The sequence below is a fragment of the Sapajus apella genome, unplaced genomic scaffold (genome assembly GCF_009761245.1).
Source record: "Sapajus apella isolate SASKATOON/1434 unplaced genomic scaffold, GSC_monkey_1.0 scaffold27, whole genome shotgun sequence".
Classification (NCBI taxonomy): Eukaryota; Metazoa; Chordata; class Mammalia; order Primates; family Cebidae; genus Sapajus; species Sapajus apella.
In genome coordinates, this window is record NW_022436967.1 from 25,143,605 (window position 1) to 25,162,684 (window position 19,080).

General features: G+C 36.7%; 1 protein-coding gene and 1 long non-coding RNA gene across 52 annotated transcripts in view; one reads left to right on the forward strand and one right to left on the reverse strand.

The window, feature by feature from the left end:
* Positions 1-19,080, reverse strand: part of ANK2 (ankyrin 2) — a 675,434-nt gene that overhangs the window by 260,486 nt on the left and 395,868 nt on the right. For 5 of the 50 annotated variants that reach the window (XM_032292519.1, XM_032292520.1, XM_032292515.1 and 2 more), the window contains exon 1: positions 2,577-3,172. The exons of 40 other annotated variants lie outside the window; for them this stretch is intronic. In XM_032292519.1, the coding sequence (XP_032148410.1) occupies positions 2,577-2,705 (129 nt within the window). In that variant the 5' untranslated portion in view covers positions 2,706-3,172. Of the gene's footprint in view, positions 1-2,576; positions 3,295-19,080 lie in introns of those variants that run through there. 5 more of the 50 variants (XM_032292539.1, XM_032292541.1, XM_032292533.1 and 2 more) reach the window with 1 other exon arrangement.
* Positions 3,321-8,291, forward strand: LOC116560925. 2 transcript variants are annotated; one of them, XR_004273208.1, is made up of 2 exons: positions 3,321-3,477; positions 6,710-6,854. It is a non-coding gene; the product is annotated as an uncharacterized LOC116560925 (long non-coding RNA). The 2 variants fall into 2 exon arrangements; XR_004273207.1 differs by lacking the exon at positions 3,321-3,477 and adding an exon at positions 6,377-6,468 and having other exon boundaries at positions 6,710-8,291.

Here is a 19,080-nt window from a genome sequence, read left to right on the forward strand (position 1 = left end):
TCCCTTAGTATACATTGTTTTAATATCACACCACTGGCAACTTGGCAGAGGGGTTATGGTGAAGTCTGCAACATCTTTCAAGTTTACTAATAACGAAAATTAATAAGTGTTTTATGGAGTACAAAATAACACAAAGATTCTTTTAACTAATAGCAAGTTTGCAAAAGAATATTAAAATGAAGATTAAATGTGACTGCTTAATTAATTTTAATATTCAATATCTTTACCTTGATAAAAACCCTTCACAATCAGCTTATTTTTTTTTCAAGCCCCATGATGGGCTTTTATCTGCATTGGGGTGGATTTCAACTGAATTTTTCAAATAAACACTTTCATTAGCAAGAGCATTACAAATGGATATGAAAATGATGCACTCAATCATCTCTACAACTTATGTTTTCCCTTATGATTATAAAGTGACATCAGCAAATAAACGAAGGTAATTTTAAAATTACTTTCTGCAAATGGCATTCCAGAATGCCACTAATAGGCAACTATTTTTTTTAATTTCCTCATGAACTATCACGAAGGTATGTACACCTTACGGTATGAGGTACACCTGAAGGTATGATGATGAAGTAAATTTTTCCTCTCTTAAATAAAATTTGAAAAGTGGGTCAGTGGGTATGTGTGTGTGGTAAGTTTGGGGGAGGGACTGTCTATCTAGAAAATAAATGTAATATAGCTAAAAAGCACATCCACTCCTTAAGCAAGTTTGTTGTGCTGTGTAAATATCTGCAATAGAAAAGGGAGGAGGAGCAATAGGTGCATACGAAAAAAAAGGAATAAAAACAAAGACTAGCTATGCCTTTATTTTCCTAATTTTCTCTGGTTCTAGATTAGATATGGCATCTGAAGACCAGATGACCCTGTCATATGACCACATTACTAACCAATGATCTCACCTATGGTTCTGGATTCAAGCTAAAGCAATGCAGCAACCAAGCAACTGAGATTCTCAACAACAACAACTGGCAACTTCTATTGTAACAATATAGTTTTTCTATTTTAACAAGGTTTGTAAAAGGAAAAACATTCAACTAGATACAGAAACAAACCAGAGTGAGATCAAGTGATTTTCCAGGTATGTGCACGGTACTCTAGCTAAGCAAAGTTGCTAGGTCACAACTGAATGCTGAAAGGGCCCCTAGCCAAGAAATCATATACTGTGTTTTGGAGAACAAAAGATAAAAAAGATATAATCACAGAAAATTGCTTTATACAATAATGTTCTATTTAGAGTATTAGAAACAGAACTGCAGTCACCGTCAAGAAGGAAGTCAACCTCCACAAAATGGCTAATATTACTTTTGATACTAAAAAAAATAATTAATGCAATCTTGAAACAATAAGGCCTTTTAAAGGTCAGACAAGCAGTAGTAAAGTTTTCCTCAGGAGGGAAATCATTATATACTGCTAATTTTATTTCTGTAGCATAATAACAGTCATTTGATCTAACTGGTGGTAAGATAAGTAGTAAACTGAAATGTAATGAATCCCTATGCAGTGAGATTTCAACTCAATGTGGGTTTTCTCAAGTGTCTTTCTAAAAATAAGGCAAAGACAACATCCTCCAAATTGAAAGGTAAACGTATCAATTATGGAAGAAAAAAGAGTCCATTGAGCGTATGGATTATTAAGTATATGGATCCCCATTGCATCCCTAATCCCGGAGCTATGTTTAATAACAGCTTGTGTAAAAACCACTATTTTAATGCTCTGCTAATGTAATATGCCACTTATCATCTTCTGAAATTATTCAGTGACCTACTTTGTTAATCAAAACATTTACAGAGATCTTCCTTTATAGATCTCGATCACTGACTAAATGAGTATTTTGGTTGCATCAAGTTGTAAGATTATTTCTATTATAAAGGAAAACAATATTTTAAGATGAAGAAACAATAGTTTAACGTAAAAGGAATCAACATTTCATCCCTTGTTTAACCTTGGTTGTTTTAATTGCCATATACAGAAAAGAAAATTAAAGGATTAATGACAGAAAACAAAAAGTTAATTAAAATTTTAAAAATGCAGAGACACAGCTCACTGCACCAATATTGTTAGTGCAGCCCCACATAGAACAGTGTAAACCTCCAGGAGGGAAAAAGAAAGTAAATAAAATCTGTAGTTTATTCTTAACTAGAGATCTACATCAAATATACAGTCAGCAAAAAGGCACACTGCTACAGATACAGTAGTAGAGATGAGAAACAAGAAGAGGAAAATAACCCTCCAGCCATAAATCAGCCCTTTCCTTCCTCTATGCCCAGTACTCAGAGTAGCCTGGAGAGATAAAGCACCTAGCTTTGAGATTAAATAAAGATAATTGACACCGAAAAAGAAAAATGAAGTGGAGGCATTTTTGCCTTGCTTGGTCAAAGCAAAGGAAATCACCCTGCTCAAGCATCTCCTCCCAATGCAGCAAATTTAGGCATAAGCTCTAGGCTGCAAACTGAGCTTGGAAATGGTGCAGGGGAATGATGGAAGGAAGCGAGGATGAAGTTGCCAGCTCTGAGGCTGATGGTTCTACACAGAGCTGCAGAGAGAGAGGGTTAAAAGGATGCACCTCATACCTTTCTTTTTCGTTCCATACGTTCTCTGGGGATTTTCCGTTGTTTTTTTCTGTCTCTCTCAAGATTTTTTTCCTTTTCATCCAGATCAGCCTCTCGAACTTTTTTAATAGAAGCAGCAGCGTGAGCCATTTTGCAGAGGAAATCAGCAGAAGCAGTAGCAGAGGATCAGTTTCCACTCCCCAGCAATCCAGGTGATTTTAGAGCTGTATGGAGATGTGATTTTCCCCACCAGGGCAATGGCTGGCAGCCAGAACACTCACAAGATAATCCACTCTGCCCCCGAGCTAGGTCATAATCTTGCTCCAGCCTCTGCAGCACCCACAATTCACTACAAGGAACTAAGGTCCCAAACCGAGACCTCCAGCAGCACACACCTGCACACAGGCAGGCATAGGTGTGCACCCACACTCAGAAATGGTCCCGGGGGAAGGCGGAGCACTAGACTTCCAGCTCTTCAGCAGTTGGGTGGCTCCAAGTGCAGAGAAGCATCCTACTAGTTGAAAAAGCCATCCTTAGACACACATCACCAATTGGAACAGTCTTTGGGGACTCCTCCAGACAGTCTGTGTCTTCTGACTGGAGCCAGGAAGAGGCCACCTCTGTGAAACTGCTAGGGGGTGGGTAGTTTATTGCTGCTCCCAACCACACCTCTATGCAGGGTGAGAAGAAAATGGTGCAGTCTCGCTAAAGGACTCTCTGCTGCTGCTGCTGCTGCCGTGCTACTGCTGTTACTGCCGTTGCTACCGCTGCTCTGCTTTAGCACATGACATGAATTCCTGTCTTTTTCATCTCACGGTCCTTTCCTTCTCCAAGGTTCATTTAAAGTAAAGAATGGACGTTGCTGTTTTGAGAGAAGAGGAGCACAGTTGGAGTTACTTGCCACTGCCGTGGCAATACAGGGGTGAGCAGGTCTGGGAAGGGCTGGGAGTAGCCGCGTCCTACTGTGCCATTTACAGATCCACGTGAGGCTGCATTAGGGAGCTGCATTAAGCAGAGAAAGGAGCTGTCAATGAACACACAGTATAATCTGGGTTCAGTGAGGTTTTCCTGGGACAAAGAAGGGGGAGCTCAAAAGAGGAAGAGGAGGACAGGGAAAGAGAAAGGGAAAGAGGAAAGCAGGCACCACCCAAAGCCACTCTTCATCACTCGAAGAGGGCAGACAGGTACTCATTATTATCAAAGGCTTTTGTCACTTGCAAATTTACTTCAAAAGCAATGTGATGAAGTAAAGCAGGATTAGTATTCTTTTCTTCTTTTTTTTTTTTTTGTACTCCACCTTGTATGTAAAAGCAGGATTAGCATTTCTGGATGTTCCTATATATACACCCAAAACGGAGGCTCAATGAAAGAGGAAAGAGGATACAAGCTGTTAACTCAAGAAGATGAAGTTTTCTACAGCATTCCAATTACACATATTGCCAAAATTTTATCAAGGTCCAATAGGATGCCAAGGATGGCACTCACTTCTTAATTATTCACTCTTGGCTGGAGACAGAATCATACCACTATATTGCATATAAAGGATTATGGACGTTCCTTCCCAACACACACAGCTGTTGCATTTTAGGAGAAGGGTTTTCACTACTATAATCATTGATAGTCAAACAAAATAGTCTGAGTCTATATATATGCTATTGTTAGGAAAAGAGTAAAATAGCATTAAAAGTGCTCTCCTAGAAAATGATGTTTTGTATTCTAACCCTTATGACATACTACTTCCATAAATGAAGACTGTAAAGTCTCATTTCTTGCACTACATAAAGATAGTAAGAGAGCAACTCTTCTAGGGGGGAAATGCTAATGTAGATGGTACATGTTATAGTTTATACCACATAATTTGCAATTTTTCCTTTTACCTAAACTGAGTTGGACGCAGTAAGATTAATAAAATATCCCACAAGCAAGCAAAATGCATTCTACGGTAGTACAGAGAATCTAGCACTTAATTTGACTCAAAAGTCACTCAAAGGAAACAATAATCACCATGGCATGGATCAGCATTGTATTGTTGATATGGTGGTCAGTCAACTTACAGACAGTAGAGGAAGGGAGAAAAGGAAGCAGTTTTTATCATGTATGGGGAGCATTAGCTTTCTCTGATCTGAACAGCTGAAAATTCATGTTGAAAATTAATTAATTAATTAATCAATTAATTAAAACCAGCTTCATTCGTATCTAAGTCCTTCAAACTACCTCGTCTGAAAAACCTTTTACATATTTACATAGAAATACACATAGCCATTCAGGCTTTCTGGGAAGATAATGTGTGAATGTGGGGAGGACTCTTCTATCTGCTTGGCCAGGGGAGTCACTGCCTGCCACCTGACATAGCATACTTCAAACATTTTCTCCTCTGAAGCACTCTGGAGAATCAACTGTTGTGGTGTCAAAGCAGTCATTAGGAAAGAAGGTGGTTCAGGAAAGCAGCAAGACTGGGGCACAAGGTATTCTGAATGCCATCTGGCATTCTCTTTTCTTCTAAATACTTTTAAAAATATGTTTGCAATGAGCAAGTCTTACTTGATTCCCGGATGTCCATTTAGCTTAATAGCATGAGTCCCAATGAAATCTGGCTGAGCCTCCTGCAATGGTTTCCCTGTTGCAAGGGTGACTCTGGCTTCTTCTGGCACAAGACCTTTTCACTGCCCTTTAAAACCTGCTTATACTCTATCAAAATATCCTCTCCTCTTCTAGACATCTCATTAGGAAAGTGAAAAATCATAAGCACAGATAGAGTAGAAAGTGAGGAGTTCCTGTTGTCAACAAAAACCTTTTATTTCATTAGCTTTTAACGAGCTCAGTATAGACTTATAAAATCAAACAGTTATCAATTTCATTCTGTTGTTTTCTAATGCCAGGAAAATTACACATTTCTACACATTTTTAAACTTCAACTTAATAACTAAAAAAAAAATTGGGACACGGTTAACAGAGTCTTAGTCTCTAAGACTCTTTTACTTGCTACAAACTATGACAGCTCTTTTTATCTTTGTCTCATAAAGATAAGGCAATGAACCAGGCTTTAGTTTGCTAGATGTTAGATTGACTGACATACATATTGCACAAAGCACTCTAATTGCCAAATCTTTAAGAATAATAATTCACTACTTTGCTTACATTTTCTCATAATACCTTTAGGTGTGACACAGAGAAGCAAAGTCACCATGTTTTTATAGATAAGGACACTAGACAACAAATAATTTTTTCCAGGTATCTTTCCTTGGGATGGCTCACAAGGGCAGGAGGGCTAAGTTTCAGGGCTCTTAAATCAACCCACTTTGGAAAAGACATCTACTCCAAAAGCCCTTATTAAGAGCTCTCACTATTCAAATCACAAAACGGGAAATCCCAGACAATTAGTATAAATATTTGTAAATTGATCACAAGTCCATTCTTAGCGTGTGTTTTTTTTTCCCTTTTCCTTAATTAAGGAACAGACTGCTCCCATAGGACACAGTAGCACATAATCCTTTCAGGAAAGCTAGGTAGATTAAGCATTCTTACACAGCGATAACTTTGCCTCTTTATAATAACTTATTCGGTAGTGAGCTGTCAAGAAATTCATATTTCTAAAATCATTCCTTCCTGTAGACTTCTGTTGCTCAAACTTTCCTACGATTTCTACTTGAATGGAAAATAATCAGTATCAGTTCTCTGAGGAAAGAGAGTAGCGCACACTCACCAGCTGACCTCTGCACAGACAAGGCACCAGGTTCCAATCCCAGGAGCTCACAGCCATTGAAATGATGCATGCACCACATTAAAAGGCTCTTCCCATCAAACCTCCAGCAGAGATATAATTCTGGCTGAGTTTTGAGCTTGTAACAAAAGCTGATTCCTTCCACAAAGCATTGCAACCATCAATGGGATAAGCCTGTTTCTGTCTTCAAAGGTAAGGAGCACACTGTCGTTCACATTTAAACTTGAGAGCCAGCATAGACTGCCCTTCAGAGAGGGCATATTTTATTTTAAAGACAGGAGATAAAATGGCCATTTGCTGTCCTCACTGTCCAGCTCTCCATTGATCAAATTCCAAAGAAAATCCTCTGCAGACATCAGGCATCAGTCAGGCAGCGTTCAATAACAACTGAGCTAGCCATATGCAACTTAATCTCCCCCTTCTCTTTCCCTAGCCCTGCCCAGAAGAAGCAGCTATGCAATTGAACAGCATATATTGTCACTCTACCACAAATGTGGTGTGGATGCTGAGCAGAAAGAGAAGCAGATGCACTACAAAGACAGTTAAAACATCACCTAATCAGGGGGGAGAAAAAAGAATGAGCTCACTTGAACTATATTTAAACTATGTGCCAAGAGTTCATTACTATAACCAAGTTCGTGGTATTAATCCATAGTTGAGGATTCCTCTGTTTGGGGGGACTAATGAGTGATCAAGGTAAGGAAAAGCAAATTGAATGAGTGAGTCTAATGGCATATCACTCTCAATTTGTTTTACTTCAAATCAAACCCAAAAGCCAATTTGATAATGCAAAATTACTAAAGCAGAGCTTGCTCATAATATCCTCCTTTCTTGTGATAAGAATGTTTCTACAAGGAGATGATTTGGTTAAAATGAGAATGCCCAAAGGGTATCTTCCTTCTGCTCCTGCCTGAGGAAGCAAGCAAGGACACTCCAGCTCCAAATCAAAACAGACGGTTTTCATAGGCTGAGTAGGAGATGCAGAAGCAGTCTCAAGTCGCCCCAAGTGTGTGCCTCTCAAGCTCATAATGCTTCTGAAGTTTCACAGAAAATTTCTAGCTAGTAGCAATGGCCAACAGACAAGGAATGAAAAGCTACCCTCTGGATGCCCCCTGACATAAAGAAGATAGAGCTGCACAAAGGGTGGGTCATAAATAGTGGCCATTCTGTCACCACAGACCTCCCTTTATGATGACAGAGGACGTCTGGTGATTACAGGCAGCAGCCACACTGCAGTGGGCAGAGGAGGAGAAAGGTACAGAGAAGGGAAAATTGGAAAAGCCACAGTTCAGAAGCAAAAGACATTCATGCACATCTGGTCTCCCCCTGCGTCCTTCCAGCCTCATTCAGTCATTCCCAAATGGATAAAGATGAGGGTGCAACAGCCTAGCTTGTGAGTCTGCCTGTGTAAGCGGGCTGGATTTGCTAATGGTGAAAAACTCTTCTGATGAAAAAATCCCCTCACTGGAGCTTCCTAATCAAATTTATTTTCTGTGCTCTCTTTGACAGAAAGTAAAGAGAGAAATTTATTCCAGAGTCAGAAAAGCCCCACGATTTTACATTCTTTTAATTTACTGTAATAGTATCTTAAACTGAAAGCCTAGGGATTAATCTTAAAATTTGCCTTTAAACATATCCTTTGTTTAAAGACTTTATCATTGTCCCCATCTCATTAGCATAAACAGCTTCTATTTATGGTTGTATCTTCTTATTAAATAAAGTTACTAAAGGCCTGCTATGAGCCAGTCATGAAGCACAAGTCATCTGGTAACAAAAATGACAAAACCCTTGTCCTCATGGACATGAAAGTCCAGCCATAGAAGTGATTCTTTTCAGCCTTCCTGGAACATCTCAGTCACTTTGTATAATCTACAGTGACTGCAATTACTAAGATTCAGATCTTGATAGAAAGCTGCTTCAAAATCTTCAAATGCTTAGTCCAAGTTTCAAACTGGTATCTATCCTCAAATGTCTTCTCAGGGCTGCTTTCTTCTCATAAAAGATGTTTTATTATATTGCTTATGTTTTGTTTTGTTTTTTCAAAAAAATATGCTGATTTTGAATAAGAAATCCTCATAGTCTATTAAAGGATTGAAACACTACAATTAATATCTAACTTCCAACGATTTATTGTTGTGGTTAAAACACAACATATAGCTTCCACTTTTGGTTCGTAACAGCTTTTCATAAAAGCTTTGGATATACTTCTTAGCCCTTTTACTTTGGTCAAATAAAAGCACTGAATTGTGGTTGAAATCTGAAAATTCAATCCCAACCCCGTTAACCTTCAAGGTCAATGCGGACGTTTTTGTATGCTTATTTATGTCGTGTCTTTATCCATGAAGAAATTCATATTTTTCTTTAAGAATTGTATTTTTTCTCAGAAATTATATGTTAACAGCTTTAGCATCTCAAGAGAAACAATTTCATCAGTAAGTCTGATCAATTCTTGAAAGTTTTAAGTTTACATAATGTCAATTAGATGCATCATTTGGATAAATTGTTTGATAGAACATTTTAATTAGACTATTTGTAAAAGAAAGAGATTATTTTTCTTGAACGGGGCTAAACTATTTTTAATTGTTATTCTTTATGTGACTCTAAATGTAAGTCATTTGTATCTTAAATTTTCACAAAATAATTTTGTATTTACATATAAATTAGTAAATGCCTAAAAGCCTATAAATGTGATTTAAAATGACTGGACTGTATAATTCTATGCTTTTTGTAGGCCATGAATTATAGCCTTTTAATTCAGTATTCTTGGCCAGTAAATAACTAGAAAAAGTATTTTCTTATTTTTCAAAAATAACAACAGAAAAATGGCAAAATGTCGTCTTAGAGTATATCCAAATCAACCACAGATCAAACGTTAAGTCAATGATAAATGTGTCAGGTCTCCCATTTTCCAACCCAAAGCCCTTATTGTTAAAAAATAAACACTTTAAGCAATTTCAACAGCCAATTCTATGGGTAGTAAAGTTCTGTGCAGTGGATACTACAATAAATATATAATACTTATAAAACATGTTTCAATAACAACCACTCAAAAACCAATCCCCCTGTGACTACATTGTTGGCACCAGAAAATTGAAGTGCTACCATTTGGTCATTTTTCACCTGGTGAAAATGATTATTGTATTCATGGGTACTTGGTAATTTTTATGAAGTTGTAAACATCTGGATTATTATTGTTTCTGGATGCTGTCATATTTAAGTCTTTTTCCCCACCTCTGAAAGAGCTTCTGTGATCCGTTTTCATTTCTTTACCAACAGACATAAGTATGCTTGCACCTGTTGTTTAGTTAACCTGCAAATAAAATCTGTTGCTAGGCATTCCTTGTTTCTTGCTTTAGGCATGTGATATGATTTGACACAGGGATTAATCTTAAAATTTCCCATCCAAATCTTATTTTGAATTGTAGCTCCCATAATCTCCATGTGTCATGGGAGGGATGGCGTAGGTTTCTCCCATGCTGCTCTTGTGATAGTGAACAAGTCTCACAAGACCCCATGGTTATAAAGGGCAGTTCCCCTGTACACACTCTCTTGACTGCTGCCAGGTAATACGTGCCTTTGCTCTTCCTTCATCTGGCACCATGACTGTGAGGCCTCCCCAGCTATGTGGAACTGTGAGTCCATTAAATCTCCCTTTCCTTTTGTAAATTATCCAGTCTCTGGTATATATTTATTAGCAGCATGAGAACGGACTAATATAGCATGACCAGCATTTTTTCATTTTATACCTACTCATGCAAACTCATATTCCATAAATATGAAAACCAAAGTATAAAATTAAATAAAATCTTCTTAGAAGCCACATTTTGAGAGGGAAAGTATGTTTTAGCTTTTTTGTGTGACGTGGTCTTTATCTCACTTCTAAATCAGATCAACAGCCAAAACACTAAGCACCTATATGAACAGCATGTGTTTCCAGCTAATAGTAGCCAGGTATTCAGACAAACACTACTGCTGAAAGAAACTAGAAATACTGGATAAAATATAAATAACTTCTTAAAACAACAAGTTGCTGGGATGATAATAAGGAAGCGCTGGGCAAAACTGAAGGAAAATGGAACCACTGAAAGATAAGCAAGCAGGGAAATTGATTCTGTTTCCTGAGTATATTTCCCTGCAAACTTGAGCTTTTATTTTGAAAACTTCCTAGGCAAGAGGGCAGATATCAAAGGCCAATGTCTACACAAGGTGTGCAGTCCAATAGGGAGCCCTCTCCACAATCATCTGAGACCTCATAAAGCAATACTCTACGGCAAAGAGCAGAATAATAAATAACCAGTCCTTTGGCAGATTTATGACCTGGGTTTTATTGCCTAGACTTACAACAAAACTCAAGCTTCAGACTTGGTTTAAAATGTTCCCCAAGTCACCTGTGACCACAAAGCCTGGCAGAAGTAAATGTATCTCTTCTCTGAAGGAGTCATTTTTATTCTTAGCCTGATATTATCTGCTTAAATAATTTTCTAAGTATGGTGCCCAGGATACAATCAAAGACAAGCAGGCAAACAGCAGAAACAAGAGAAGAGAGAAACAGATCTATAAAGACTTCAGTAATGGAGCTGTGAACAAGGCACTGTGAAACAAAAGGAATGGGGTATAAGGGAAGCAGTTCTGGTTCCCCAAAATAGTATCACTTAGTTGGGAAGTTAAGCAAACTGAATTCTTAGAGTACAGATTTCTTTCATGGGTGTTTTTTGTTTTTCTCCTCTACCTCTCCATCAAGACATACTACTTTGCAAAAGAACAGATGATTATAAATGTTAACAAATGAGAACCATAAGCATCCAATGAATGGCAGAAACAACATATACTACAGGACTGCAGAAAGTTATACTCTTTTCTTAATACAAAGGTTTGATAATGATGTAATAAATCTTAACAAAGAATTGCTGCTTTAAACATTTGAGAATTCAAAAGCATCACCAAAATCTAATAAATAAGATGTAACTGAAATAATTCAAATAACATTGTTTTCACAAATTATAAGTTTTTTATGAAAACTAAACTTGGTGGTTCAGGTAGAAACTTTAGGCAATATTTAACCCAACTAACTTTGTAAAATAGAAACATCTGTAGAGCTTTTTCTGTTTCAAGTCCTGTGACACATATAGCTTCAATCCCAGGTCTTCACAGAAAAGGAGCAAATTCTCTCTCTCCCCTAATTTCTTGAAAAACAGAGTAGCTCTCTCAATAAACCTTTACTTAAGAAAATGTCTCCATTTTGTCTATAAATGCTGACTGATGCCCCCCATACACTAAAAGCTCGTAGCTTACTAGCCATTCTGTAATATGTGTACATTCTTCTTCCACTGGTAAAGTTATATGCTCATCAAGAGCCAAGTATGTTCATCCCAAACATTTTGATCCCATTGAAATTGCAATTGCAGTTATGTAATTTAAACAAATCTTATCCAATAAAAATATGAGTTCCAAAAATTATTTTATGAAAATTAATATGAATGCTTTATAAGAACTAGATAAAGATGAGTTTCTACAAATATTGCTATTGAATTATGGGTATGACTGAAACAAATAAAAAAGTTTGGGGAGGAAGCTTCGAAAATATTTAGAAGTTCTACACTCAGATTGTTTTCCAAGTGTCTGTAATTACTGACTGCATTTAAGAGATAATAAACCAGAGAATATAGGTGAGACAACACCTACAAGTAGGTATTGTTTATTTTTAAAAAGACAAAGCTAAACCTCAAATTCTGGAAACTTCTTAAATAAAATATACCTAAATAAAAGGTCTTGATTGTACATCAGATCATTGGTAGAATAATTTCAACATGTTTCAATAATTTCAACATGTTTCAAGTTGAAATAAAATGTTTAAACTATTCATATATCAGTTTTTATGATTTTCCACTTTAACCATCTTTTTTACTAACTGATCAAATAATGGTCTTGATACTGTTATGAAATAAAGCTTCTTTGTGTGGTAGAGGGTTACAAGTTTCGGTTTTTGAATCCTAATTTGGGTTCTATGTTGGGTGCATTACTTCGTCTTTATGGGCTTCAATCTCATTTTACATGAATGAAGATAACATCTACCTGACATAACCAAGTGAAATAACACATGTAAAATGTCTGGTAAGTGATCAATAAATGGTAACCACTATTATTATTGTTCTGAAACAAAACAAAACATTAATATAAAAGCATAAGAGAGTAAAAGTAGATTTACAAGACCAAAACAAGATAGAAAGACTGGAAGGAAGATGGAATCACCCCCAAAGATAATATGTGTCCAAAGAGACTGCTGACCACTTTGAATGGTCAGCATCATTAATAAGGTCACACTTTTTATGACTATTTGGTAATGATAATATTCAACACTGGCTGAGCACAGTGACTCATACCTGTAATCACAGCATTTTGGGAGGCCAAGGCAGGTGGATCACCTGAGGTCAGGAGTTCAAGACCAGTGTGACAAACATGGCAAAACCCTGTCTCTACTAAAAAAACAAAAATTAGCCGGGCATGGTAGCATGAGCCTGTAATCCTAGCTACTCTGGAGGCTGAGGCAGGAGAGTCACTTGAACCCAGGAGACTGAGGTCACAGTGAACTGAGATTGTGCTACTGCACTCCAGCCTGGGTGACAGAGCAAAACTCTGTCTCAAAAAAAAATCAAAAGCACCACTTGGAACACTGTGGAATGAGTCTTAAAATCAGTGGCATGTGTGCACGAGAAAGTATTTATGATCCCTGATAGAAGGATAGCTATTTATAATCATTTTACTTAATAGGCTTCATTATCAAAAATTTAGACCGGGCCTTAATCAGAATAAAGGGATGCCTCACAAAAGCTTTGTTTCAAATGGAAAAACACAACAAAGAACAATCACCATTTGACATAAAGTATGCATAATTCTAAATGGAAGTCTCTGTAATAGGTTCTTTTAAAAATAGATTTATTACCAAAGCAGACTAATAAATTGTCAGGAGATGTACCTTTTTCTCACTCCTATAATCGATCCTTAAAATCCAGTTTTAGTTAAGGGCAGAAACTGGCTCAGTTACAGGAATAAAGTATAAGAATACAGAGTCAACCAATCTGCCGGTTTGGCACACCTATGAAATATTGTGAAGAAAATTTGTCAGAATAAGCATCTTTCTCACTCATTACATTGGAGATGAAATGTCACCTTTCCCAAACAAAACAAAACAAAAACAAACGAACAACACATACAACCACATGGTAGGAACTACAATTATAATTGAAGGTGAAATCCAGGAAGAGGAACTTTTGTAACTTGGGTATCATTTCACTTATACATTTTCCATGTGGTGTCAGCATTAAGGATTACGACTGAACCCAAAAAGAGCTGACTTTAAATGTGGAAGTATAATTTGGAGTAAATCAGAGTGGAGGGTTTCAATTATTCTCCACACCTCACTAGGCCTTCTGGAGAGGCAGCTTGGAGGCCCTTCTCAAATTAAAGCAGAGAGTGTATCTCGCTTCCATACTGTAGAACTCTATCTTAGGAAAATAATCTGCTGCTTAAAACAATCTGAAAACCACTGAAATAAACCATGTAAATTTCTTTCTCATATGTGTTCACAGAAACTAATGGAGGTTGGTAGCCCTCTGCTGGATGAAAGATATTAAATCCAGTTGCTCTAAAATACTATTTGGGAAATTTAAAATCTTCATAGGTTTAGAAGACTACTTTAACACTTTCTGTGTATATTTTTTTGTTTAGTGTATATTTTTCTGTTTTGTAGAAGAGGAAAAGAGAATGTCCTTTCTGTCAAGCCATACCATACAACAATAAGCTAGAATACAAATTATAATACAAATTATAAATTTAAATACTATATAATTTTGAGTAAAAATATGAAATAAAAGAAAGCTAGTAAAATTTGAGCATTAGCAAAATATTTATAAGTTATCAGCTGCATATTTCTTGGCCAAATCTCTAATGGGGTGAAGGATTTCCCTTAACCTCATTTAGATTAAATCAAATATGTATAACCAATTTTTTTAAGTTTGTTTATGCAGTCTCACACTGTACACTAGTAGACGTTCAGTTAAATCTAGTCTTAGACACATTTGAGTAATTCAATATGATCGAGTTTTTTGTTTAAGGTAAGAAAATTTCAAACAAGATGGCAGAATTACCATAGGCTATTCAACTTTTAAGTTGGATGTACAAACACAGTTTGTGAAGTGTGTCAGATCATAAAACAATACTCTACAGAAATTGTTTCACAAATGAACCTTCATGCTTACAGCATACCCAAATGGAAACTGATTTAATGTGTGTTTGACAGCAATAGTAAAATTAATGAGTCTTGAAATAGTCTCTTATAATCTTGGATCAATTTTTGGTTAATTTTATTCCATATAGCTAATCTTTTCAAAATCCCGCCTTTCTACTGTAGCAATTAAAACTGTCTCTCACTTTCCTTCCACCTTCTCTTTTCTCTTGTTACATGTCTGGCCTCTGTCACTGCTGCTTCCCAAATCAACTGATAAGGTTCCTATCCTCACCACTTGATACTGACTTCCAAATTTTTCTAAATGATTAAGCAATTCTTTTACAATTCTCCAAAATACAGAACCAATTTACTTTTGCATCTCAGTTCAGATAAGGTTTAAACATTGATGTCAAATTTTAATTCCAACCTAGGTTAATAATATGCCTAAGACTTCAGAAGAGCTACCTACTCATAAAACTTGCCTGTGACCAATTGCTCATAATTTTACTAAATTGCCATTCCTCCCCTCCTGAATATCTAATTAGCTTTGCCTGTCTGCTAGGGTACTCCTGTCATGCACATTAGCCTCCCAATCTGATTGGATTATCATCTATTTCCTGGAGCCATTTTCTAGGGTTACTCCAATCATCAAATGTGCTGAATTGAATTACTTCCTGTTTCTGCTGCTCATTGTCCATAATTAGATACTTCCAGGTGGGGTCCCAAGATACCATACTGTTACCTAAATTATGTTCTCTATTGTTACCCATTATTTCTTATGCCACTAATTTTAAATCCTACTCATTTCATTTGCTATATTTTTATGATCCTGTGTTCTCTTTCAGTTTTTCCACAATTACATGTGTTTTTGTTGTTGTTGTCGTTGTTACTGTTGTTTTTTGTCACCAAGGCTGGAGTGCAGTGTGCAATCTCAGCTCATTGCAACCTCTGTCTCCTGGGTTCAAGCAATTCTCGTGCCTCAGCCTCCAAGTAGCTGGGACTACAGATGTATGCCACCACACCCAACTAATGTTTTGTATTTTTAGTAGAGACAGGGTTTCATTATGGCCAGGCTGGTCTCGAACTTCTAACCTCAGGTGATCTGCCCACCTCAGCCTCCCAAAGTGCTGAGATTAAGGTGTGAGCCACTGTGCCCAGTCCTCCCAATTATACATGTTTTTCACAATTCCCTTTCCTTCTTCAAAACAACTATCTAGATTTGTAAAGCTCTTTCTGTAATACGGTTTTTTAAAAGGTTTTATTTTATATAAAGACAGCTGCTTTTCTTTTTCATCTCATTTTCCAGCCCAGACTTCCTACCATGTCTCTGTCAAAATCTAAAAAGTAAAGAAAGAAAAGAGAAAACAACAACAGCAATCCCAGCATCTAACTTTTGAACAAAAGACAGTAGCATTCCACCTAAGGAACAAGAATATTAAGTAGGAGTTATATTCTTACCTTACCACTGAAAAGAACAAAACACTGGAGAATGATAGTATGGACAAAGTAGATTTAGCATTCAACCTGTTCCTATTACTTATCAAACTCCAGGTTTCTGAGGCCGTTGGTGTTTTAAAAAAATACACCCTAAGTCAGAATTTTGTCTGTCTCCAGAGGGAAGGAATGAAAGGCATGGAGGAGAAAGGGGACAAAAATTACAGCTAATATTTTTTATCCTAAAACCCAAATATAAGTATTTTATTATACACTGAAGCTTAAACACCTTACTCTTGTTTTATATTTAAGTAAATATTCCAATGTATGTACAGATTCCATTTCCTGAAAAATGACTAATGGATATATTTAATATGTATATTCTATCAACTTTATATAGCTGACTTTTAAAACACTGACAATAAAAGCTTGTACTCCTAAATGTTGATGAAGCATTAAAGGTACAAATAATATTCAGTAATGCATTTCCAGAGATCTTATGTGCTTCAAAAGTACCAAGGCAGTATTTTAACTGGATTTTGATTAGTGCTAAGCAGAATTCTAAATTATTTTAGTCATTTAGCCATAAATTCACGATGATATATACTGGAGAGTCTTTTGACTACTTTCAAAAATTGCCATTAAAACATCACGGACATTCTTTTCCTTTATTTCAAAATCATTTTCCATTTAAATCATCGGTCTTAGATAATACTATTTTTAAAACAGTTGATGTTTTTGTGTCATGAAGGCTATCAAACCCAGTCAATTCCTGGCCATCTAAGCATCTATTTCTTAGTATTTAATGCCAAGGCTTTTCTTATATGAATGTTATAAACAACAAAATTAGTGAAAGAAGATGAAAAGTTTCAAGTCATCATGACATAAGCCATATCATTAGTATTTGCATTCCACATTAAGGACAATTTCATTTTATGCTAAAGATTATAGCAGATTAATTTGCAAAGAAAACCCTATTTATAATTTGATCCCATCAGCAGTAGACAACAGGATTACATTTATGTGAGCTTGATGAAACAGATAATATTTTAAACTAAAATATACTGATTTTCCCAAGTAAATGAAATACTTAGGCAAATACCAGGAGGAAAAGCAATTCTGTGAAGAATACACAAAATTAAATACAATGTTGCATTAACTTTTGTCCTGTTTTCTTTTCCCCACTTCCTCTCCTCCCTGTGTTATACTTTGCTATTGGCCCAAAGTGAGGAGAATAGATGGATAGAGGAAAATAACTTGGGAAAGTGAAGAGGAACCAAAAATGAAGTTAGTCCTGGAACAAAAGGGGAGAACAATAAAGAGGAGGATATGTAGAAATTCAGTTTCATCTATGCATGTGGTTAAGATATTAGGAAATGTCTTAACTAAATTACTAGTGTCCTCCACATTGCCAGATGTCATAGAGATTTGACAGTCCTCATATTATCTGACTTTTTAACAGCACTCCACAGTTGGCCATTCCTTTCTCTTTCGGAACTCTCTTTTCTTAGTTCTGGCACTCAACTTTCTCCTGTTCTTTTCATGGTCTCTTTGGCTTTATTTCAATCTTCTTTGAGGTGCCCTCCTTCTCTACCAAAACTCAGATTCAGAACTGTCCTGGGACTTCCTCTCCTCTTTTTTTTTTTTTTTTTTTTTTTTGGGGAAGGAGTTTCGCTCTTGTTACCCAGGCTGGAGTGCAATGGCGCGATCTCGGCTCACCGCAACCTCCGCCTCCTGGGTTCAGGCAATTCTCCTGCCTCAGCCTCCTAAGTAGCTGGGATTACAGGCACACACCACCATGCCCAGCTAATTTTTTGTAGTTTTAGTAGAGACGGGGTTTCACCATGTTGACCAGGATGGTCTCGATCTCTTGACCTCGTGATCCACCCGCCTCGGCCTCCCAAAGTGCTGGGATTACAGGCTTGAGCCACTGCGCCCGGCAACTTCCTCTCTTCTTAGCCTGTACATGCTCCGCACCAGCAGCATCTGCTCCCATGATCGTAAATCCCGTATTGGTGCTCAATCCAAAGTTCCTCTCTCTGGTTCTAGCCTGTCTTCTGAGCTGCCCATTTGACATGTCCGCTTTGATGTCTTACATCCTATTTTTGGATTTTTCCCCCAAAATGTGTTTTTTCTCCAGGCTTCCCCATCTCAGTGAATAGTATCCAGACGAAAACCTGGGAGTCGTCCACATTCAATCTATGCCTGAGTCTTATAAATTTTGCCACCAAAACATATCTTCCATGTATACTTTCTTTTCATCCCCACAGCCACCAGCCAGCCCTGCTGCTCACCAGGTTGTAACCATAACATCCTATCAGCTCCCCTACTCTACTCCATCCCTCCACCATTCTTCTCAGTGCAACAGTGTCAAATTCATTCATTTATGTAAAAAACTGTAATTATGAAACATTTACATATATATATTTGGAAAAAGATACATCAACATGTTATCAATAGTAATCTCTGTAATTTGGAAAATGTTTTTGCTGTTGATTTTGTTCTTTTTTTTTAATTAATTAAGGTCTATAGTGTACATCAGAATTTATTCCTTATGTTGTGTAGTTCTATGAGTTTGGACAAAGACATAGTGTCATGTATTTGTATTTGTCAGGATCATACAGTATTACAGAATCATACAGAAGAGTTTCACCACCCTAAAAATTCCCTGTGCTTCATCTATTCATCACTTCCCCTACTCCCTATAAAAAATTCTGACAAACGCTGATCTTTTTGCTATCTCTAAAGTTTTGCCTTTTCTAAGCTGTTATATAGTTGGAATCAAATGGTATGTAGCCTTTTCAGAGTTGTTTCTTCACTTAGCAATATGCACTTACAGCTGCTCTATATTTTTTTGTGGCTTGATAGTTCATTTGTCCCTGAATAATATTTCACTGTAAACTGTAATACCACAGTTTATTTATCCATTCATCTATTGAGGGATATCTTGATTACATCTGATTTTTCACAATTCTGAATAAAGCTGCTGTAAACATTCAAGCACAGATTTCTGTGTGTACCTAAGTTTTCATCTCATTTAAGTAAGCACCTAGAAGAATGATCACTAGATTGCATGGTAAGACTGTGTTTAGCCTTGCTAAGACACTACCAAATTGATTTTCCAAGTAGCTGTGCCATTTTGCATT